General features: G+C 39.8%; 2 protein-coding genes across 3 annotated transcripts; one reads left to right on the top strand and one right to left on the bottom strand.

Annotated features, from left to right (window-relative positions):
• The first annotated feature begins 2161 nt into the window (after positions 1-2161).
• On the top strand, positions 2162-6424 carry tex261 (testis expressed 261). The gene is made up of 6 exons (XM_032583610.1): positions 2162-2358; positions 4001-4080; positions 4168-4321; positions 4494-4561; positions 4645-4747; positions 5486-6424. Exons 1-6 carry the CDS (start codon positions 2289-2291, stop codon positions 5599-5601), a joined length of 591 nt encoding a protein of 196 aa, XP_032439501.1. The 5' UTR covers positions 2162-2288; the 3' UTR covers positions 5602-6424.
• A 1393-nt stretch (positions 6425-7817) lies between these two features.
• Positions 7818-14136, bottom strand: ankrd53 (ankyrin repeat domain 53). 2 transcript variants are annotated; one of them, XM_032583609.1, is made up of 6 exons: positions 13374-14136; positions 13058-13136; positions 12085-12287; positions 11705-11869; positions 11495-11615; positions 7818-10556 (listed from the first exon to the last, which is right to left on the bottom strand). In XM_032583609.1, the coding sequence occupies exons 1-6, from the start codon at positions 13424-13426 to the stop codon at positions 10005-10007; spliced, it is 1173 nt and encodes a 390-aa protein (XP_032439500.1). In that variant the 5' UTR covers positions 13427-14136; the 3' UTR covers positions 7818-10004. The 2 variants fall into 2 exon arrangements, with proteins under 2 accessions (XP_032439500.1, XP_032439499.1); XM_032583608.1 differs by having other exon boundaries at positions 13058-14136.
• Between the last annotated feature and the right edge of the window lie 2457 nt (positions 14137-16593).

Raw genomic sequence — 16593 nt, 5'->3', positions numbered from 1 at the left:
TTGACCTTAGCTGGAAAAAAGCCGGTCGTTGTTGTGACATGTACCTGAGCTTTCTCAGCTCTACTTAATGTCCAGCAGCCTTTCCCCCCCCTCATGTTTCACCAGATGTAGGTTAAAGGACTCTTTTTTTTCCTCAACAGAAACTAGATAAAAGATGACCAGAGCCATTAAAACCCTTCTATGAATACCCTCGCCCACTTCCCTCCCTGGGTGTCTCTTTCTTTCCCGAAGCGTGATCCGGCAGCAGAATACAGGCTGCCTCTTGTTTTGGCACATTAAGGCTGTCACACCCCGAGCCTGGAGGCGTCGCTGGAATAAGAGCCACGGCTTCCCCTCCTGAAAGTTTTTAAATAAATGCAGCAGACCCCCCACCCCCATCCCCACACACTCCCTTTAGTTTTCTCACCTCTCCTCAGATATATATGCGTGCATGGATGAATGGATGCACACACCTTTGCTCCTCGCTGCCCCTCTATACGCCTCAGCTGAAAGCATTTGAAGGAAAGAGGACATTCCTCTCACCTTTCACTCTGACACCGTTTTAGTGTCTTCACACTGTTTCGCATTATATATTTACCTTATTTAACACTCGCCTTTTCACGCCCAAGTATACATTTTTTATTGTTTTGAACCTCAGTCTTAAAAGCTGCACCTTTTAAGGTGTAGAAATGCATGGCACCTGCTTTTTTTTGTCATTGAATCTATACGTGTGTGTGTGTGTGTGTGTGTCCTTGACGTGGGAGTAAATGACGCGAATACAGAGGGAAGAATAGCGTAAATTCCTATTTATTTTTCTTTTAACATGTTCTATGGAGACAACATTTCTAGTCATTTAAATATCATTTAAATAAGTATGACGTTCATAATCTAGATGTCATAATTTATGAAATATACATCCCGTCTTGAACCATTTCAGTATTCTTGGAATAAGCCGCTTTAAAGCAGACGTCCTGTTCCATTTTAAGGTTAAAGTCCTCACAGGTTATTTAGTTTTCCTGTTATGTTCAAGCCTACAGCTCTTGATACGTTTCCATGTACAAACTTGAGAAATTTGTATAACAAAAAGACATGGAAAAAGCTAATTGAACACCAGGCAGCTAAATATTGAATAATGGGAAATCATTCAATAAAACACACATTGATGGTCTTCAAGGCTTTTGGAAAAAAGCATTCTGTGGGCTGGAGAGACAAAAGTGGATTTTTTGGGGGTGGGGGAAGAATGTTCCTGTTACATTTGAGCTAAAACTAACTCAGAATTTCGAGAACAAAAAACTGTCAAACCAACCATCAAACATGATGAAAATAACTTATTTTTAATGGATACATGAGTTCTATTGTTTATCAGAAAATCCTTATGGAGAATGTCTGACTGTCAGGTCTGAATCAAACAAGGCTACGCAGTACGACAATGACGCCAACATTTCCAACTCTGAATTCCTCAAAAAACAAAACGAAGCCTTTGGAGCGGCCTAGTTAAAGTCTGTACTTGAATTTGACTGAGATGCCATGGTGTGGCCTTTACGTGCAGCGCATGGCTGAAAACATGCCAGTGTGAGTAAATTAAAAGTAGTTCTGCTAAGAAGAGTCAAACAAAATTCATCCACATTGATGTAAAACAAATATTGACGGCAAATGTTTGATGGCCACTGTTGCCAAATACACTAAGTTATTACAGTCAGAGGACAAATAATTAGCTTAGTTAACTAACTGGTGGGTTTGGATAGCTTCTTTCTTTAATAAATGAAATCATGATTTATTTATTTGTGTTTACTTACTCATGCTGCCTTTGTGATATCAAAATTAGTTTAGTGATTTCAAACTCTTCAGTGTATCAACAATGGAAGAAATTTGTAAAGAGGCTGATCTGGGAGACTACCAATCAGAGACGAGTGATGCCAGAACCATTCTTGTTGTTACTGTTGGAGAAATCTTAATTTAATTGTCTCATCTGGCTAAGTTTCCTTTAATCCGTTCATTTATTAGTTTTAACTACGTCTTTTGAAAGTTATAGCTTTAATCGTGTGAAAACTAGTTCAACATTTCTAATTAAAACAACTTACGATTAAAATTTTTGACAAAATTGCATTCCTGCTCCTACCACGGGTGGCGCTGTAGCGACAGCGTCGCAACACTCTTGTCAAAAAAAAACAACAACATTCCCTTCTTTCCTGCACTTGTCGACTCGGGCTGAAAACACAGCGGAAAGAGCTCTGAACAACGCTAGCAGGCAGCTAGCTTATTTTAGTCTTTATTCACTTTATTGTGTGTGTTGTAGCTTATGCAGAGACATGTGGTTTATTTATTTACTGAGCTGGCTGTCGCTGATCGTCCAAGTGTCCTTCGTCACTCTAGCGATAGGTGAGTTGAAGCTGAGAATGCCCGCAGATTATAACGTAGCGGCTCAAATTAGCTTGGTAATGCTAACGCCGTGAACAGGTGAATCAGCTCAAGTGAAAGTCAGCGGAGCTTCGAAAAACAAAGTTAATGTCGCAGTTTTCACTTTACTGGGGTGATTTCCACACAGGAGATGCAATTTATATGTAAATTTGTTGGAAAGTAGCTAGCTAGCTGCAGTCTAATTCCCAGCTTCTTTAGTTCCTTGTGGGTGTACTGTAAAACTAATCTTATAATCTAGAACAAACTCTGACATTACTTGATTAAACGAAGATCAGAGTTACAGCAGCAAACTGAAACTTGACGACAAAAATGCTATCAGTTTCACAAAGTCAGTGGGAAATTGATTATGTGTGGAAACAAAGTACAAATGTTTACTGATTAATAAATTATTGCCCAGAACAAACAAACCAACAAAGAAGCACAGAATCAGTTTAGCTGGCTGGTGTCAGGCAGGCCTCTTTATTTTCTAATGTGAAACAGAAAACGTGTAACACACAATATGAGAGAAAAAAATATACTTTAATATTGTTTTTTATTTAGGACTGAGGAAACAATCCAGAGATGACTTATTCATTTGTTTTTAGAAAAAAATGGCTTCAGTAGGAGACATTTGCACACGTGTAAGTTTTGTTGATGCTGCAGTCTGTTTTTGTTTTCTTCGGGGGCTCATTAAATTTGTTATTCACTAATGAAATGATATTATGTTGAAAAGTATTTCCTAAAGAGAAGCTGGTTTGAAAAGAGAAAAAACTTTAACGAAAACAAAAAAATGCAATTAAATCAAATTGTTTTAGTGAAACTACAAGCTAAACCAGAGTGTGATAGCCAGATCGTTCCTACATTTTTTATTGGTTGTGCCTCAGAGGGTATTTGAGGATTTTAACTCCAACTAAATTAAATTAGACGAAAGTCTTGACAAAATCTACTAAGCGACACATGCATGTGTCACATTCAAGAAATGATGAGAAACAGGTTTAGCTATTTAGTGTTCACTAAGTTTTCTTTATAATTTGAATAGCTGTTGTTTCTCAAATAATAGTTTGAAACCCTGACTGTGTGGATAACACACAGCAGGGATTTAAGTAGCTTAATGTCACAAACTTCTTTTTTTCTACTTTGTTTTTCCTTTGCTGATGGGGGGGAAAAAAGGCCTATCTTAAACTAAACAGATAGTGGTTTAGAGACAAAATATCACCTACTACTCTGACCTACATTTCCCCAATACGCTACTGTGGATTATTTTAAATTGTGCAAAAAACTAATACTAAACAGTACCAACAAATATTGAACAGTTCGTAAAGATAAGATTGAATGTGTGCTCTTTAGCCTAATCTAACTGGTGGAGAGTTTAGCATGGTTAATAATGATCACGTTTTAGTTTTAGAGAAATATTTGTTTGTAAGTCTATGATTGTATCTATGCTGGTAATGCTGTCTAATACATCTATAAGTGTTTCGACTGACTCCATTCTTGCTCCAGTCATGAAGCAACGATACCATTTATACCCTCTGACGCCTGTGTTAGCTCCTTGCTAAGCAATCTTTCATCAGAGATGTTTTGCCGCCTGCGTAATCCCAGTTATTTACCTTTCGTCTTCCACCAGCGGCTGGCCTATACTACTTGGCAGAACTAATAGAGGAGTACACAGTAGCCACAAGCCGAATAATAAAATACATGATCCTGGTGAGTATGCTGGTGCAGAACGATGCACTTTTTAATCTGTACGGCTCACTTGTACCGGAGTCTCACTGCGTGTGAATACATGTCCAGTTCTCGACAGGTGTGCTGCTGTGTCTCTACGTCTTTGAAGGTTTCCCTCTGTTCATGGTGGGCGTCGGCCTCTTCACAAACCTGGTGTATTTTGGCCTCCTGCAAACCTTTCCCTACATTCTGCTCAGCTCTCCCAACTTCATCCTCTCCTGTGGTGAGCACGGCTTGGATCAGATTTCATTATATTCTGTTACAGGACTCACCAATACTGAAGAATATGTTAACATAATAAAGCAACACACTAACTGTTGAGGCTTGATTAGTCGCTTCTGGTCACGTGTTACTGTTTTCAATATGAATTATGTTCTTTTGTTTTTACACTGCAGTGTTAGTGGTGGTGAACCATTACATGGCCTTCCAGTACTTTGCACAAGAGTATTACCCGTTCTCAGAGGTATTGCATTTCATTACAGCTCTGGAAGCATGGAAATGTGTTTCTCGTCCAGTTTTTTACCGACTCTTTCTGACTGGTATCAGGTGCTGTCCTACTTCACCATCTGCCTGTGGGTCATCCCGTTTGCCTTCTTCGTGTCGCTGTCAGCGGGAGAAAATGTACTTCCATCCACCATGCAGCAAGGAGGTGAGAATCTGGTTATGGCTGATAATAGTTTAGCACAATGGAGGTTGAAAGTATAACCTGACAGGCCTTCATCTGACATGTAACCTAGAGACATGTAACCTTTTCTTTACTGTTTTTTTTGGATATTGACTTCTACTCAGAAACATCCCAACATTTTTGGGACTGATAAGAGGAATACATTTTTAAGGCCTTTTAATCCATCGATCAGACGTGGGTAAAAATCTCTGTCTGGTTGTCAAAATGTGGATATATGTCATTTAAAGCTAGCTGTGAGAGGAAATATTTGAAACATAGAGTGCTTGCGCATCCTTAAAAAGTCTTAAATTCATGTAGCTAAAATTAAGGCCTTCAATTGTCTTAAATTTTTTGCAAAAAAAATTGCATTGGTCTCAAATTTGATTGTCATGTCTTAAATTTTGTTGTGGCAGTACTGTTTAATGTCACACATGTAATTTTTTTTCTCACAGGACTTTTTTGTCAGGGAAAAATTTATGCAAAGACATCTTCATTGCATTCTGTGACTCAGTTGATGCTAGGGTTACTAGCTACTAACTGCTAATATACTTTTAGGGTTTTTTTTTTGCTAATAGGTGGATGAGACTCATTTGCACCACAATTATTTTCTTGTCTGTACCAGATTTCTTTCTTTTGACCTTTCCGTTTATTGAACTGTTTACTTCAGCTCAGTTGAAGCCCTTCCTTTGACGTTTTATTTTCGTCTTTGTTGCTCTTTTTCAGACGATGTTGTGTCAAATTATTTCACCAAGGGCAAACGGGGCAAGAGGTCTGGGATCCTCCTCATATTCTCCTTCCTCAAGGAGGCGGTACTGCCCAGCCGACAGAAAATGTACTGAAGGGCTCGGATTCGGGGCGCCGGGGATGTGTAGGTGTGTGGAGAAGTTGGACAACAAGCAGTAGAGCGAGAAGGACGTTGGAAGTCCTTTGTGGATTGGACTGAAGCAAATCAGTGGCCAAAACATGGAAGGAAGCGCACAAAAAGGATGGACCAATAAACAGACTGGATGATTAATTGAGTTTGCAAAGGCCATGTTCATCTTTCGGGTTTGTTCCGACTGCCAAGAGCACCTCTTTGAGACCTTTTTTTAGGGATCATGACTGTAGCGCAGTAATTTTTGTATCATCGACATATTTTTTAAGCTTTAGTATCAAAGCAATTCTGAGAGAGGGGTTTAAAATACTAAATGACAAACTGACAAACTTGTTGCGGATGGATAAATCGTAATTGGATTTCCTTTTTGAAGATTTATTCTTGTCATTTTTGTGTTTGTCTGATTAAGTCTTCAAGGTAGCACCAAAGTCACAAAGAGGGGTGAAATATTTTCCACTAAATGAGTAAAATAGATGAGAGAGAGAGTAATGGTATGAAAAGCGATAATCTTAGAAAGCACAGCAAAAAACATGTAAAACGACTCAGCTGCTGAAACTAACAAGAAATCCAGCAATCACTTTTAAGGGTTACTTGAGAGTCTGCGAGGGAGTTCTCAAATAAATATTATGACTTTCATTCCAGTGATCAGGTGTAACCTAAGAAAAATATACTTTGTAACTTTACTTCCTATAAAATCGGTCACATAAATGCATATTGTAGGTCTTAATCTTAAGTTTCAATGCATCACTTTTCTCTGGATCAATTAAACTGGGTGTTTGTTAATTTGTCATTTCGCAGTTTTGGTTTTGTACCGTAGAAGGAGGGGTGTAAATGAACTGTTTTCTGGACGACACAAATGTTTCATTCATTTGTGCCCGTAATGGGAACGGTTCGAATCGACAACGCTGAAACGCGGGTTGTTGAGGCTTGAATCCGTCGTACTGTAAAAACAGTACGACGGATTCAGGAGTCTTTCCACCACATGTTGTGTGACGCCAGAAGCTTCACCTTAACCGTACCGTTGGCCAATGAAACCTACAACCTGCAAGGCGCACCAGGAGTAGTGTGTTCTGAAAACAGACAAAGTCACGTACCGAACCGCACCACTCGTTACAAACGAGGCGCGCATTCTTACCTGACTGTTTGTCCCTACAGTAATCACTTCCTAAGACTCATGCATCCATTCAGAGCTGCTTTGGGGATGTTTCATACCAACAGTGTGTCAGGTTGTACCTCCAGTACTGTTATTGTACATGTTGGAGGACGTTTCTTCACATTCTGGGATGTTTTGGACAGATTGTGTGGCAATTTGCACCTGTTTTAGAGACATTTGTTAGGTAACAAACCCATTCCTACCTAACTACCAATTCAATTCATACCAACTTTGGACGTTTCATACCTACCATAAGTCATCTTGATGGTGCAAGGTTTTTTAGTCTGTACCAGATTTGACAGCCAAAGCCTTAAAGCAATTTCATAAAATCTATTTAAGAAAATGCAGTGATGAGATTCTAATAAGCCTGATATGCAGGCAGAAGGTTACTTAGTTATTATGCATTAATCAGGGATTGTAAAATCCAATGTCAGAAGAGTCAACTGACCCAAACCCGGGTCAGAACCTCAATCAATGACAAGTAGATAAAACCTCTTTAATTATTTTTCCATATAAACTTTTTTTTTAAACATTTTTGCGTAGTTCATGAATATAAAAGTTTCTAAAGGCACAAAATTGAGGTTGCTTCAAACAAAATTAGCTTGATTATAAACCAGCCCTTTGTTCTACGTTTTGTTTCATACACAATCTGGATCCTCGGCTATTGATAAACGATTGCTTTGTGGAGAACTCTGTTGTAAGTTTTGAACAACTGGATCTGATTTTACCCAATCGCTAATATTTGGTTGTGACATATGTAAACTGCAAGCTCAATGAAACCAGAAACTGCGTTCACTGACCCAGTCATCTACATCTGGTCACATTGCTTGCAGTTAAACCCGATCACGACTCAGCAGCACTGACGACTGGCTATTTGTCCTAATGTTGGAGTTTAAAGTAATAAAGCTGGGGTTTTTTTTTGTTGTTCTAAATGTTTTTAAGACTAAATCTGACATGAAAGCTTCCTACATGTTAAATCAAACCTGTGAAATGATTTTGTTTTGCAGGATTATTGATACCGAAGGACAGAAGCTGCACAAACTAATTTTATTAAAGAAACGCTAAAGCAGCTGAAACCATTTTTACAAAATTCATCATAGGTCGGTATGTACACAGATGTGAAATAAATAATTTTATGAAACAAATTTGTGGAATTAACTTGATGCTTAAAGGAGACAAAGTGTTGCGGTCATAATTTCCAGTTCAATAAGGTCAGTGTATCCAGTCGACCACAGACGGTTGATCTTCACCGTTCGCAGAACGCGTTTCTGTGCGTGAGCCTGTCAAACTGAATGGGATGATGTTATTCCAGTCTCAAGTGACTTGGTCACAGGGGGAGCACCAGGTTCATAGTGGTGTGGACTCTGACCCCGACCGAGGTGTGAAGTGCTCCGTCAAGTAAAGGAAAAAGACAAAACCACACACACACACACACTCCAGACCACCAAACGCCTTCAGCTGACAGACTGTGACTTGTGGTTCAAACTCGCATGCTTGTTCAGAACCCCTCACCTGGATCCTGGTTCATTTCCCCAGGGCAGATCAGTGAAAGTGCATACATCTGTGACAGGCGACCCAGTTCACTGAGGTTTTCTCACCTTTCACTCACCCTGCGCCAGCCCTGCTTTCACTGGGGTAGCATCTGGAGAGCATAACATGTTTGGCTTTGTCACTTTGGCTACGTATTGTCAAACCCTGGGATATGCAGCGGCTCTCAAAAGTCTGCACGTTCCTTATACAATTCCAACTTTTCAAGACCATGACAAATCACTTGAAACGTTTTTAGCCAGCCTAATTGTTGGGGTTTTAAATTTCATGCTGTTTTGCTAATGTTTGCCCAAGATTTGCATGCAATGCCCCAGTCTGATACTATGAAGTTTACTGGAAATTGCTTGTGCTGTAACCAACCATTCTCCACCGTGAACAGAAAAGCGATGGAGCTGAACGAGGCAGCTAATTCCATATGTGGAAGCTTGGTCAACATAGACTGAATGGCTTTATTCACTTTCTCCGCTGCCATTACTGAAACTACAGGATGACTTCAATTCTAAAGCACAGCAGAGAATCAACGTCATTCTCAACTTCTTCTGTTCGCTCATAGACCCAGTTGAAAATGGAGGAATCCAGTTCAATGGGAGAAAGCCCAGGCAGAGCACTCGAGGGAGATGAGAGTCAAGCGGGATTAAACAGAATGCCTACGGCCAAGCTAATTTTCCTCAGTTGGTGGTGGTCTGTGCTGTAACTGCACTTCCTCCATATTTCAGACATATGATGAATACAGGAGAGTGTTTTCATGAGTAGAATATAACTTGTACTGGCTGGAAATGACTTTACAGACATGTTGGGCTCTGACCAGTTTCGCTCTAGTGTCTAAATTAGTTTTGGAAAGGCTTCTGGTTTTGGTTCCTGTCATTGAGCAATGAGTATATTTATTCTTACACTTCTCATAACTGACTCCTTTATGCAATAAGATTTCAATGCTCTGTAACCTCGCATTGGCCTAAAGGATGGAAATGTCAAGGAAATCGATCACGAACAGCTGAACTCTATTTCAGGTTTATCACATTCATTAAAGCCCAAAAAATGTCATGTGTGCTCTTGTGCAACCAGGATATTGGACTATTTTTAGTTTTTAAAAATATTTTTCCTCTAACATTTTTGTTGAAATGTACGCAAAATGGGAAAGTTTGGAAATTATTCTTCATGGCTGGAATTTTTTTATGGGGGAAAAAACTTCAATTTAACAGTGTGTGTCCACTATAGGGACCTTCTTCAGCTGTAAGATAAAGCAGAAATTTGTTATTTTCTGGAGCTCAGGATTATTGTTCGTATAACACATTTACACCCCAGCATTTGCACATTATGACACGATGCTATTGCTAGCAAAAATAAAATCTGACAAAATAAGTTTACTGCTTTTTTACTGTGCATCGTCGGCCTACTTAATGTGGAACAAACACTTTGTCTGATCTTATTTTTTATATCAATTGGGAGCAAATCATCTCTTTGGGGGTTTAATGGAAGAAACTTGTGCAAACTGTGTAATCTGATAGATATTTGATCAAAGCTGTTTTACTCAGGAAGACTGTTGACACTAAAGTAGAGAGATATTTGTTCTAACAGCATCTACATCCACGTGCGAAGCCTCAAAGTTTTTCCTCCATGATGTTATAAAGGATTTTATACTTAATTTTATTGCCTGGACATGAGGAAGACTAGTAGTGTCCCAGCTCCAGGACCTCAACCAGGTGCATGACCACCTCTGTCCAGGGAGAGGTGCTCCTTCCCTGAGGGAAACCTTTGTGCTGGACTTTCTTGATGTCCCGCGGCTCAAAGTCCCGTGACGTGTTGAGCCGAGAAGAAAACGCTCTGGGAAACAACAATCTCTGAATCTTGTCCAGAGGCAGGTCGGGAGCGAGGTGAGGCGCTGTGTCCCACTTGGTCATGTAGTGAAGCCTCTGGTTGATGCTGTTCTTCAACAACATGACATCTTTCCTGAGGTCTGGGTCTGTGCAGGGTTTCTCTGGGTGGAGGCCAAAGACAGTCCAGGGACTGTCGGGTAAGAGGGGCTGCTGTGCTTTGGAGACGTCCTTCTTTTCTTGAATGCGTTTGGACTCTCCCTTGGTAGGTTTTGGTTGCCTCTTGTTCTTCTCTGGTGAGCTGCACTTATTGTGGTATTTGGACGCCTTGGATCTGGGCGTGAGCGTCTTCAACGGAGACAAGCCTCTCTTCTTTGCCCACTCTTCAACCTTCTCTTCAATAAGGGACTGTTGAAGCAAAAATGGAGAAACAGCGTCTGAAACAGTTTGACTGTGGAATTAAAGTCATGTCCAAACATTTAACAATTCAAACTACTAAATGGTTTATGCTAAATATGGGAAATTATCTTGATATATCATATTATTATATCATTATTGACATCAATATTGTTATTAATACAACTAAGAGAACTATTAATAATACTCGTACCTAAAGGAGTATTGTAAGCACATCTTTGAATTTCCTGCATTAATAAGTAACCTGAGAGTAGAATGAAGATATTTTGCTACAATACTCATAAATAGGACGATATCATAATTGTGATGTATTGGAGAAGGATTGGGTTTTACTACTACCAAATTCTTTAAATGTTTTTTTTTTTTACTAATGTCATTTTATTTGTGATATATAACATTCAGTAAAGAACAGAAACAGCCTTACAAAGGAAATCCCATGAACGTCGTTACATTTGATCAAGTTACACGTAAAACTTAAATGTATTTGAAATTTTCTCTTGATTCTCCGTTGTAGAAAATCATCCCCACAGCATAACGCTGCCGTCACCTAAAAATTCTGCTTTCATTTTTGGCCTTGTTCGAGCAGAGCGACCTCTTCCATATGTTTGTGGGGTCCTCGTACATGGCTTGTGGTAAACTGCAAGTAGAACATTGTTGAGTTTCACTCTTCCATAATGTGAAGAGCATTCAAGGTTGCCCTGGCAACAGGCTCTCCCACCCTGAGCTGTGAATTTCTGCATCTTAGGTTTGTACTTAAGCGACCAAAATGTGCAAAAGTTCAAGGGATGTGAAAACCTTAGCAAGGGTTTGTAGAAATTTCAAGTACTGGAATCGAGAAACTGAAGCCAGTGTTTTTGCCTTAATGGAGACTTTGTAGTTAATTCTACGTTAATGTTTTGCGGTGTATATGCTACGTATCACGAGCTCACCTTTTCATTCAGATTTTTCTGCTTGACCAGATCTATGAGCTCTCTGTATAACATCTGAGTCAACTGTGTCTCCTCCATTTCGTCCTGCTTCTCGCAATACCACAAGCAGTGCTTCAAGTACCTGGAAACACAGAAGGGCTCAGTGTGAATCAATCCGACTTAAGGTTGTTTTGAGGTGCTTTCGTTTCGCCGTCGTCTTTAGCTGCGTACCGTGCTGTCTTCCTGTGGTTCCAGATGTGCGCCATGTCCAGAGGCGTCAGTCCCATTTTGTCCCTTGCCAAAATATCCGCTCCGGCGTTCACGAGCATTTCTGTGCAGCTGAGGAGGCCCCTGCTGGCGGCAGTGTGCAGCGGGGTTTCCCCTGAATTTGTTGCACTAGCATGGGACAAAAAAACCACAACAAAAAACAAACAAAAAAAAACCCGTTACTTTTTAAAATCCATACTTTGCTTTTTTAAATTCATTCATTCATTCATTAATTAGTTTTACAGACAATGGTTCTTCTTAAATCCAGTTGGATATAAGAAAAATGCAGCTGAATTAAATATCAATATTCATAAAGAGAATATTTCTGTAAGAAGGGGCCCTACGCGTTGATATCAGCTCCTTGCTCCATCAGGTATTTGAAAATGGTGTACGTGTCGGAGAACCGCTGTGAGGACAGAACGATGTGCAGGGGCCGGCGACCTTTAGAATCACCGAGGTTGACCCACAACGGCCTGGCCTTTATTATGAGCCGGATAGTATGCAGTTCACCATACAGGCAAGCTATATGGAGGGCTGAGAGTTTCTCCTGGACAAAGTGAAAAAGCATTTTTATAATCCAGCTCTAAACAGACACAATAGACAGTGATCCCTGTTATTTCTGTTTAATGGCACTCAGTAAAACACTAAAAACTATTTTTATTTGATTGCGCTGATAGTTCATTTCAGGGTTCCGGCACATTGTTGCGTCAAAAATGTTTTCTAAAGTCAGTGTTCAGTTTCTTAGGCAAGTTTTAAAGCACTAAAACAAAAATGTTGTCCTTATGGCTGTAAATATAAGCCCTGCTAAAAAAACAAACAAAAAAACACCGACTGAGATGAACTAATAGACAGTTGGACGGAGGAACATCATAACGGATAGATGTATGGATGCATTGACTCTTGGTTAAAATGGTCAAAAAATACATGAATGAATGAATAAAAAATGGATGTTAGAAAAATCTGACTTATGAATGGAGGCGTAATTGGATAAAAATGGATGGATGGATAGAGAGATAATAAATAAATTCTAAACAAAATCATCTAATGGGACTTTCCATCTTTATACAAACATGTAAAATATTTAAATGAAATTTCAAATCTTTTTTCCCCACTTTACTCACATGTAGGAATAGAGGAAGACGTTTTGCACGACACCTTTCGACTGCATGCCCGATATTCTCTTGTTAAATAATAAAAACCCTATGCGATTTTGTGCAATAATAACCATCATCTATACATGTTTGTTTATTGAAACGAACCAAACATGGCGTCAGCACAATTATTCAGCAGCTTCTGATTTCTCCAGTCTGACCTCACCTCCGCCAGCAGCTCAGTGCTGTCAGGATCAACATCTGGCAGTACCGGCTCACCAGATGAAGCTTTACGGGAACTCTTCCTGCGAGGCAAAACCACAATGACAGAGCTGCAGAACCTTAGAAGTGAAGCTACTAGGGAGGACTTTATTTCATTTGCCAACATAACCAAATATCACTTTTCATGCGTAACGTAATATGGTTTAGTACGCAACTGCTAGCGTTCAGAGATTACGCATGTGGAAAAAATTCAGACCTAAGGCTTCAGCAGAAGCTAAAAACGTCAAAAGTTTCAGTGGTTTTTAAAAAAAGTTGTTTACCTGCTCTTACCTCGTCCGCGGCCTCGCTTCCTGCTTGTGTTAGAGCGCTCCATGGTTGCCACGGAAACGTGTCACCAAGACACACGAACGCTTGTCGTAAGCTGCTGAAAGCTGCGTACGGAAGCTGTCCTTCAGGTAAAAGGAAAACAGGGTTACACCGCGTTGTAACTGTGTCGTTCTCACGTTTGAACAATATAATTGTCATGTTCCGTGTTTTTCTGTGTGTTTATTTTGAGTTTCCTGTGTATCTGTGTCTCAGTGTTGTCCTGTCCTCCCCTTGATTGTTCCCAGGTGTGTCTCGTTCTGTCGTTTCCGTTGTCCATTCCTTTTTACGGTTGCTACCGGCGTCGAGCCGTGCTGCCCGTTATTTTGGACTGTGTTTTGCTGGACATTCCCCATTAAAATCATTCATTTATCACATCCTGGGTCTACAGCGCCAGCCTCACCACCTCAACACGCCGCTTCATGACAATAAAATGGCGTTATTGCGGTATTGTGACGTTTTATTTATTTTTTAAAAACAATTTCTTGTTTGTAAAAACGTGTCAAAATATGTTTTCTTCACAAACTATAGAAAATACAGTAGCTATTGAAAATAGTTTGTCAATTTAGGTACAAATTCTACCTAAAGGGATAAAAAAATATAAAAGACAGCTAAGCTGATGTCTGATTTTAATTTAAACAACATAAACATCCTTTTTTTATTACCAGTAAATTGAATCCACATGTCTATTCAGGAACCACATACAGCTTAAGGCTTTGTGTGAAGGATAACAGAGAGATGGATACATTCTGTCTTCATCGCCTGTGTCCCACATACAGGCTACATCCTGATGTGCTCATATCGATGGTGCATCAGCAGTTGCCCACTTGCTCTGGGCCTTTGGTAACACAGATCAATCCTGTCAAAGCCGTGGAGACGTCAGAAGGATCCCAAAGGCTGCATGTGAATCTGATGTGCTGTGGGACAGTTGTATTCTCCCCTGGGCGAGGCGCATCGATTCTCACAGCAGACAGGAGGCCACCTTGTTTGCAGCTATTGACCATTTGACCTGTCGGCGAACTAGACGTGGCGGACGGCACCTATGTCGAGAAAAACAATGTCGAGATTGTAACACTGTAGTTTAAATTTCAGAACTGTTCTCTCGCTGCTCTCCATAATACGCAGCATCTGAAATGCTGATTTGATTACTGTAAATTAATGCCATTAAGGATTTTCCCCACTGATTATTGGGTCTAAATCATTTTTGACATATCATTTTCGTTCTAAAATGTAAATAATATATATTTTTGTGATTCTCTCCTGTCATTTCCTGCTGGAAACCAACATGTTGGTTTATTAGAATTATTGTTCATTAAAATCTGCCTGAGGTATGAATAATTTTGGTCTCAACTGTAACAACATGACAACATAAAAGAGATATTAAACATAAAATAAATATTAAACATTACTTTAAAAAATGTCTTTCTGAGAAAGTTAAGCAGTCCACTATCAAAGTATTATGACACCAAAGCATTTTATTGGATGGAAATCAGTACATAACTTGGTAATTTGAATATTTATAATAAATATATTAATGTTGTATGATTTTTAAAATGTCTATATTCAAATTAGGAATTTTCTCACAGTGTATCCTGTGTCTTGCTAAAGTTTGCAACAGACAAACCAAATAAAAAAAAACATTCAAGTTCATATCTATGATGTTTTATTTCTGACTTTTCGAATTAAAGAGATCACAAAAACATTTGCCTTCAGTGATTATCCTTGAAAAGAGCCACAAATGATAAACTTCTCAGGCAGATCCTGGAAATGACGGCGTTGAAAACTTTCAAATATCAATGTCACAACTTCCGTCTCCACTAAAGTTTGTTGTAAAACTCCAATCTATCACTTACCACCAACTTGCCTTTTCTCCAAAGCTTTCAGCCACATTTAACAAGTTAGTAAACTTAATAATTCATGACTCAGTCATCATGTATCACTTTAAATTTTCACTTTGAGCTCTCAAGACCTTTAATCAATGTCCCCACTCTCTCTAGCTGGCCTAAAACTCATATTTGATTCATTTCTTTAATAAGCAACTTCGCCTTTCACTCCCCATCATTCTCCAGGTCCGGTGCGAGGTCAAGGACAGGCCATGAACCCGTGGCTTCCTGCCATGAGCCTGCGTGCCCCGCGGGGCCGCCGCCTTTGTCGTTACCCGGCCTTGTAGCCCGATGACGCAGATACGCGTGTGCAGCTGAGAGGGAGCACGAGAGGCGCTTGTGTTTATGTGCGGCGCCCGCGATGTGTACGAAACCCTTGTGTGTGCATGCCAGAGTGTATCACTTAATGATACAGTAAGAGGGCAGCACAGCCCCGCTGTGACCTAAGATACTTCCCTTGACCTCGGTCACGTCCCGGGAGAGGAGCCGGGGACTCCGTGATGCAGAGCTCTTTCTTGTTTGACTTTCAGCACAAGTCCCTCGATGGACACCAGTCAGTGTGACCTCTTCCTCTAGTTCAGACGGTGACAGTCAATGTCACATATCCTTTAAAATGTACATTTATTCCCTAGTCACACATTTAAAATCACATTCTTTTGTTATTTTAAATTGTGCATGGTGCTTAAAACAACACAGTGAAGCCGGCACATATGTGTAGCGTGAGCATTAGCTACAATTCATCCACTTGGTGCGTCGCCGATTAGCTACTGGCTAATCGGCCATCAGAGTGGTCTAAACCTGCTTAGGAAGAGCATGGACATGAGATAATATCCCCACAGCCTTACGGCAAGCACTCTTATTGGTCCATTAAATCATCCACTCACACTCTGTTTCTATTGGCTTTACAAAATCAGGTCCTGCTCTGCAAAGCAACCCAATAGGACAGCCACCGGCACACAGAGGGGGATTGGAAGTATGATTAACCTGCTTAGAGTAATCTTATGTCTCCAATCTGTGCTATATGTTTATTATTTTCAACGGCTTTTGGGTGCATGTTAGCTGCTTTAATGGAGGATTGCTCAGATAAACTGGACTTTATGTGATAATAAAAATATAACATTTATATAGCCACAAAATGGGATTATGGTTTTATGTTGCTGTTATGTAGTAATTAGAAAACAAGCGTGTTCAGACTGGAACATGATTGTGTTTTCAAACTGGAAAATCTCAAATAAAAATATTTAGGTAAAAACGAAAAAACACATTTACATATTTGGCACATGGGAATTTTTCT

The sequence above is a fragment of the Xiphophorus hellerii genome, chromosome 14, assembly GCF_003331165.1.
Source record: "Xiphophorus hellerii strain 12219 chromosome 14, Xiphophorus_hellerii-4.1, whole genome shotgun sequence".
NCBI lineage: Eukaryota > Metazoa > Chordata > Actinopteri > Cyprinodontiformes > Poeciliidae > Xiphophorus > Xiphophorus hellerii.
The sequence above is the reverse complement of the archived record's forward strand: the minus strand, read 5'-3'. Positions and strand labels throughout refer to the sequence as shown.